We start from the raw sequence: 7,500 nt of genomic DNA, 5'->3' as shown, positions 1-7,500 counted from the left end.
TACAAGCCCACTCCCTGCAAGCCAGAGAATGCACCCAGGGGCCAGGGGTCAACTCCTCTCCCCGCTGAACAAACCAGGATCAAACTCATGGGATTCCTCCCATAGGGAAAGGCAGGTGTACCAAGCGGAGTTCAAACGGTCAGTAGAGGACCCGCAGAGCCCTCAGAGACACGGGGAATTCAGAGATGCTTTAGCAACTTTCAACTTCATTTAACAGGACATTTTCAGAGATCCTTTAAACTAAGAGAAGACTTGCTGCTTGTTTTCAGACCATCAGAATTAAATATTTGCCTTTCCAATTTTATTCCAATTTTAATACTAACAGACATTAATCATATCATATCTGTTTGCATTCCCAGTTAATGCTATGGCAGCAATGAAGTTAGGAACTCAACTCACAACTTTACAACCCCATGGAATAAATTGGTTCATCCTCCAAGAACTTCAGAAGCACTTTGCTTGAAAAGCTGATAAGGACCTCTGCCTGAAATGTCCTGTTTCTCTGGAAACCTTGTGTATTCACTAGAACATTGAATATCACTACATCACTACATCACTACAACAAACAAAACTAGACTGGTGTGAGTCTACCAGGAAGTGTACGTTTGATCTCCTCTCAGCCCTGAGGGAGTAAGTGACACCTTTCCTATCCCCGTAACCTCATACACTGTCACTGGTAGCAGCCCCCCCAACACACACACACATATATAACACAAGTATTGTTACGGTTTACCACTGACTATATCACTCTTCCTTGTTGCTGCTACGTTGATATCTAAATCCAGCTTCAGTTACTGGTTTCCCTCATGGCTTCTCAGATGAAAGCTGCACTTTGTGTGGGAAAGACATCCAGGTCAGAAACCTGCCCTCCCAGTGCTGGAGTTCATATCTGGTGCACACACAGACATACAAATCCACACATATACATACTTACATACACTTACTTAATCCATACATATGTACTCAGTAGATACATATATTTAAGATAAATCTTATATTTGTCCTGGCAAGAAGAAAGTTGACTCAGTGCATTTTTTTCTGTGCAAAACCATTCACCATAATAACTCAATCACATAATCAAAATTCATACTGCACACTGAATTCTCAGCTCAGTTCACCTTAAGTGAGGTATTTTGTAAGATCAGGAACAATCAGTTACAGATTAACTCGAATTGCGAGATAATGCTCTCAGATAATATAAATGGTTCCTGTTTAACTCCCATGCAAGAACAGAGACAGACACGGACTCCTGAAACTATGACCTGAGGCTATGAAAGAGACCCATATGATAGAAAGAGAAAAAGGATAGGGGAGACAGAGAGAGAGAGAGAGAGAGAGAGAGAGAGAGAGAGAGAGAGAGAGAGAGAGAGAGAGTGAGAAAGAAGCAAAGAAAAAAGAATGAGAGAGAAAGAGACCAAGAGAGGCAGAAAGAGAGAGAGAGAGAGAGAGAGAGAGAGAGAGAGAGAGAGAGAGAGAGAGAGCAAAACCTGTTGTCAGGTGCATCCTGTCAGAGTGACTGAGTGCAGGGTTACAGTGACAGTGATGGTTACTCAGGGCAGATGGGAAGGCTGGTACACACACTCAGGCACAATGCTGACGCAGAGCCCAGAGTGACAGCCTGCAGCCTCCACCCTGGGGCAGCACTGAGACCCCCCGCACTCCACCCTGGGGCAGCACTGAGACCCCCCCCCCTTCCACCCTGGGGCAGCACTGAGGCCTGCCCTCCACCCTGGGGCAAAACTGAGACCCCTCCTCCACCCTGGGGCAAAACTGAGACCCCACCCCCCCTACACCCTGAAATCAGGTAGGTAAAATCTTGCATTCATGTACCACTTCAATGAGTGCGCAGAGGTGCCATCAATAGTTGAAAAATAAAAAAAAATTAATTTTAAAAATGAAAAACTCAACTTTGCAAGGCTCCCACAAAGTCTGTGACACACTGTTGAAAGGCAGAACTTGCCTGGCACAAGCAGCCCAGCCACCAGGGGTCACTAATGAGAAGAAGCAGAAAACCGCTCTGGATGGGAGTTAGTAAGGAGGTATGATAACGGGCTTTTCACTACACAAGAAGACATTATGATCTCCCTGGCATGGGTGTGATTTTGGCATCACTATACGGATTATGCCAACAAAACAAAGCCACCCAAGCATGGTTAGCTAACCAAGCAAAGCACATTAACAAAGCAAACAAATAATTAGTCAAACAACTAATCACTCTGCACCCTTTCATCGAAGGCAACTCTACCTTTAATGAATTGATTCGCTGTGGTTTTGATTAAATCACAACATAGTAGTGTTGCACAGGATTGTTTTTCTCTCCTTAAATGCACTGGATTTAGCTCAGTATTCAGGAGCTCAGTATTTAGCTGAGCTGCATTACAGATTTATTGCTAACAAGGTAGTACACACACCAGCTAATTTTAGTATTTGAAATGCATGTAGTACATATGATGTATTATGTCTGTTGTCTATATTATGCAGAAATTTTAGGCTTTACATTACATTTATAGTATTTAGCTGATGCTTTTACCACAAAAAAAACAACATACAATTATGACTGAGTACAACTTGAGCGTTAAGGGTCTTGTTCAGGGGAACAACAGCGGCAACTTGAACCAGCAACCTTCGTATTACAAGTCAAGTACCTTAACCACTGAGCTACCACTGCCCAAAGTTTACATTATATTATTCTTGCCATCCTGAGCTCCTTCTATCCCAGAATTCCTTAGGTTTGTGGTGGTGTGGCCTTATACACGCGCACACACACACACACACACACACACACACACACACTTACACACACACACACACACACTCACACTCACACACACACACTCACACACACTCACACTCACACACACGCACACACACGCACACACTCACACACACACACGCACACGCACACACGCACACACGCACACGCACACACGCACTCACACACACACACACACACACACACACACACACACACACACACACACACACACACACACACACTCACACACACATACTCTCACACACACACACTGTCATGACTGGCCACTCCCTAGCATCCTATAGTCATGGTTTCCCTCTTTCATGTCATTGGTTACTTTTCTCCATTCTCGTTTCAGCCCTTCTTTTGGTCTTCACCTCGTTTGTATCACCTGTGCATTTAGTCCTCATCACCCCTACGTAAACCCTGCCCTGTTACCTGTGAGTTCATTTTAGACTTTGTTTGTTCTAGCCTCCGTGTGTTAAACACTAGCCACTCTGTGATTCCTAGCCTACCTGTGTAATTCCTAGCTGTTCGTGATTTCTAGCCTTGTGTAATTCATGCCTTATTTGTGATTCCTAGCACTGGGTTCAATCCTGGCCTCTCTGCCTGTTTTGCGACCCCACTGTTAGTTAAGTATTTTTATCATTACTTGTGTCATTGTTATAGCCTGCTTCCCTTTTTGGTCATCATGTGCTTTTGTTTGGTTGTTTAAGATGTATTCCCAGACTCTACGTGTTGGCTCACTGAGCCTGGAATGTTCTAATGACTCTGATTATGGATTTGCCCTTAATAAATCTCTCTCTTCTCAGCGTATGCATCCGCCTCGTGATGGCTCCGTGTTACACACACACATACACATGCATACACACACTGAAGGCTATGTGGATAGGTGTGACCAACCCATGCCTATCCCAGAGTTCTTCAAGTTGAACTAAAAAATGTTCATGGTGAAACACATATGCTTTCCCATGCGTGGGCTCAGACAGAACATCAACTTAGTAAGCACCCTTTTAAGTGCCATATCTCTTTCCTCCTTATTATGTAATCATGACTCACAGCAATTGGGAGAAAACTAAGCATTGTATGCGCTATTACAATAGCCTATGAAATGCCAGAAAGACTGCAATTATACAGTCATAAACAATCGACAAGATATAACCTTGTATCATAGCTTCCCTAGGCCCATAAACTGGTTAGACAGACCTAACAGCCCAGATTAAAAATGCAGCTCTCTTGTTAGACACTGAATACACACAGAAAGCCACTGTCATGAGGAAATCAGATGAGAGGCAGCGTTGACCTGTCAGCCCGTGAACGCACAGTGGCTGTGCCCAACACTCACTGCTGCCCATAGCGTAATGGCATAAACAAACTCAAGACAAATCACCAAAGCTTCCCTGCTGTGCAGTTTCAGCCGAGAGTGCAGTCTATCGGCACGCCGGCGTGCGCCACTCCAAATGTTTGCACCGAGGAGCTTCTGAAAAGCACTACAGCTCAAATTCAAATGCATTTCTGCAGAACATACCCAGTCAGAAGACACTACCAGTGAATGAAGACAAAAAAAAGATTTTTAACAGAAACTCATGGGGTTTGAATAACCAAATGCTATACACGCAGATGCTGCAGGTATGTGAATATGGCACAAGAAAAGTCTTATCTGCCTACCTTTGTAGTAGAAGAGGCAGCGGTCTGTGAGCACGAACCAGCGCTTGTTCCACTGTTTCACGCCACTGCTGGCCTGCAGAATGCAACCACAGCCATAAACCATCAGCATCAACCTCACCACGCCGAGCTGGAGGGACAGAGTCACTTAAGTGCGGTGATAGAGGTTGGAGTTAGTGTCCTGAGCTGTTGTCCATTATTGTTCAAGGTCATTTTTTGGTTTGTTTCAGACTCATCTTAAAATGGATTCAACTCATTTGACTTCATGAATTCAGTTCATCTGACTGCAATATTGCATTTACATAAGTATTCAGGCCTTGCGTTATAACACTCACTACTAAGCTCTGGTGTATCCTACTTCTATTAATTGTCCTTGAAATGCTACTGCATCCTCACTGGAGTCTGCCTGTGCCAAACTGAATTAATTGAACACAATTAGGAAAGGCAGACAGCTGTCTATATAAGGTCTCACAGTTTAGGGTGTTTGTCAGAGTGAAAACCAATCCATGTGGTTGGGAGAACTGTCCGTAGACCTGTGAAACAGACATGGGTGAAGGCTCCAAGAAACTGCAGCACTGAAAGAGCTCAAGGGCATGGTAGCCTTCATCCTTCCTTCTCAAAAGGAAGAGGTAAGACACCACCACAGTCTTTCGATATCTGGCCACTCAGCTAAACTGAGTAAACAGGGATGAAGGGACTTGGTTACAAAGGAAACCAAGAAGCCAGTGGTCACAATGAATCCTTTACCCAATCAGGCCTTTATGATAGAGAGGCCAGACAGAAGTCATTCCTCACGAAAAGGCACACCGGAGCCTGCTTGGAGTTTTTCAAAAGGCACCTGAACAACTATCAGACCACAAGAAGCAAGATTCTCTGGGGTGATGAAACAAAGATTGCACTATTTGGCCCCAATACCCAGGGCCGTGTACGGAAGAAACCAGGTGCTGAGCATCGTCTCATAAATACCATCCCTACAGAAAAACTCAAACTGCAGTCAAACTGCAGACAAACCCTACACTCAAACCCTGCACTCAAACCCTACAGAAAATCGCAACACTCAAACCATACACTCAAACCATGTACTCAAACCCTACACTCAAACCCTACAGAAAATCCCAACACTCAAACCATGAACTCAAACCATGTACTCAAACCCTACACTCAAACCCTACAGAAATTCCCAACACTCAAACCCTACAGACAAACCCTACACTCAAACCCTGCAGAAAAACCCAGTCAAAATGCCCTAGAACTCAGGCTGTTGTGAAGGTTTACATTTGAACAAGATAATAACTGCCAAGTACTGCCAAAACAACACTGGAGTGGCTTTGGGAAAACTGTGGGACTCTTGGAGTGGCCCAGCCATTATCTGGACCTGAACCCAACAGAGCATCTCTGGAGTGACCCAGCCAGAGTCTGGACCTGAACCCAACAGAGCATCTCTGGAGTGACCCAGCCAGAGTCTGGATCTGAACCCAACAGAGCATCTCTGGAGTGAACCAGCTAAAGTCTGGACCTGAACCCAACAGAGCATCTCTGGAGTGACCCAGCCAGAGTCTGGACCTGAACCCAAAAGAGCATCTCTGGAGAGGGATGAAAATGGCCAGGCACCAACACTCCCCATCCGGCCTGGCTGAGCTTGAACAATTCTGCCAAGAAGAATGGGAAAAGGGTCCAACACAAAGGTGTGCCAGGCTTCTAGGTTCATTCCTAAGTCAAGGAGATTTGAAGTTGCCATTGTTGGCAAAAGTGTCAAGTATGAGGTAAAGAGTCTAAATACTTATGAAAATATTTATGTAAATAATTTTTAAAAAATAAATTTACTAAACATTCCAAAACCCTGTTTTTGCTGTTACTGTGTGTAGACCGATAAGAAAGAAATGAGCTGAGATGAGTCTGAAACACAAAATTGTGGAAAATTACAGTGCATATAGAAACTGACAGCTGCACTGTACCACAATTACAGTTATTCTACTGTATCTACTATAGTCTACTGTTTCTTTTGTATTCTACTATAGTTCGTCTACTCCTGAAATTAGCACTGTACATCTGAGTATATATCTACTGACAGTAATGGTGAATCAAACTGGGTTAGTTTGAACTGAAGTAGACTGGTTAGAACTGAACTGGACTGGTTCGAACTGAGCAGAAGCAGACCCAAGGGGGAGGCAGGGGAACACACCTGTTTATGGAGCCAGCCTTGCTTGGTCACCTCGGCTCTGGGGTTGCGCCGCATCGAGTTGGAACGCTTCCCGAAGGTGGCAGCTTTCTTGGGCGTGCGCGAGCCCTGCTCAGGAAGGAACGGAAAAGCAGAGTATGTAACAACCCAGCGTTGTGGAATGGACAAGCCAGACAGCCCAGCATGTGGCTAGTCTGGATGATGGATGATGTAAATCACAGACCATACAACATAGAGATCATTTCTGAAGTTACAAACCAGTGTAATACTGCTACTTGATTTTCACCTGAATTGCAAGGAGTGTTTTCTTCTGGTCTTACACATCTGATGCAGCTCCCAGAGAGCTTGTTAATTAGCTAGTGAGGTGGCTGGAACATGATAACACTAAATCCTCAGTGTTCTTGGTATCTCAGTAGAAAATACTGTTCAGTGGTCCAGAGTTTTGTGCCGTTGTAATTACTATATAAATATAGTTCTCTGTATACAGTATTATGATGCTCATTGACATCACTGGCATATTAAAGTGTTAGATTAAAGTAATGGATTACACTGGCCATCTAGACACAAATTACGACAGGTTTTGGATTAAAATTCAATCTGAGTGAAAATTCTAGTTTAGACATTAATAAGTTTGTTCTTCAGTCTTGCCATTTTTGTCACTGTATATTTTTAACCTTCAAAAGGCAAAAAACCCTTTTTCTGGTCTGTGATTTAGCCTCTGCCGTCACTCTGCTCCTAAACGCGGATGTGATGCCGCGGTACTGACCCGTGCGTGATTCTGGAGTTCTGGGCTGGGCTCGGACACCATGCTGATGTTGTTGGCGTTGCTATTGGCCTCACCGGTGACACTCATGGGCCCTCTGCCACCCAGCTTGCCATTCATGTCCAAATCGGAGCTCCT

General features: G+C 44.3%; 1 protein-coding gene across 17 annotated transcripts in view; it reads right to left on the bottom strand.

Moving 5' to 3' along the window:
* The window catches only part of plekha6 (pleckstrin homology domain containing, family A member 6), an 80,419-nt gene that overhangs the window by 31,257 nt on the left and 41,662 nt on the right, over positions 1-7,500 (bottom strand). For all 17 annotated transcript variants that reach the window (XM_035520286.2, XM_027028544.3, XM_081705157.1 and 14 more), the window contains 3 exons: positions 7,366-7,498; positions 6,603-6,707; positions 4,424-4,496 (listed from right to left, as the gene is read on the bottom strand). In XM_035520286.2, coding sequence (XP_035376179.1) covers positions 4,424-4,496; positions 6,603-6,707; positions 7,366-7,482 — 295 coding nt within the window. In that variant the 5' untranslated portion in view covers positions 7,483-7,498. The remainder of the gene's footprint in view (positions 1-4,423; positions 4,497-6,602; positions 6,708-7,365; positions 7,499-7,500) is intronic.

This window comes from Electrophorus electricus, chromosome 22, assembly GCF_041902795.1.
Source record: "Electrophorus electricus isolate QZ-2024a chromosome 22, ASM4190279v1, whole genome shotgun sequence".
NCBI lineage: Eukaryota > Metazoa > Chordata > Actinopteri > Gymnotiformes > Gymnotidae > Electrophorus > Electrophorus electricus.
This window is presented reverse-complemented; position numbering and strand designations above follow the sequence as displayed.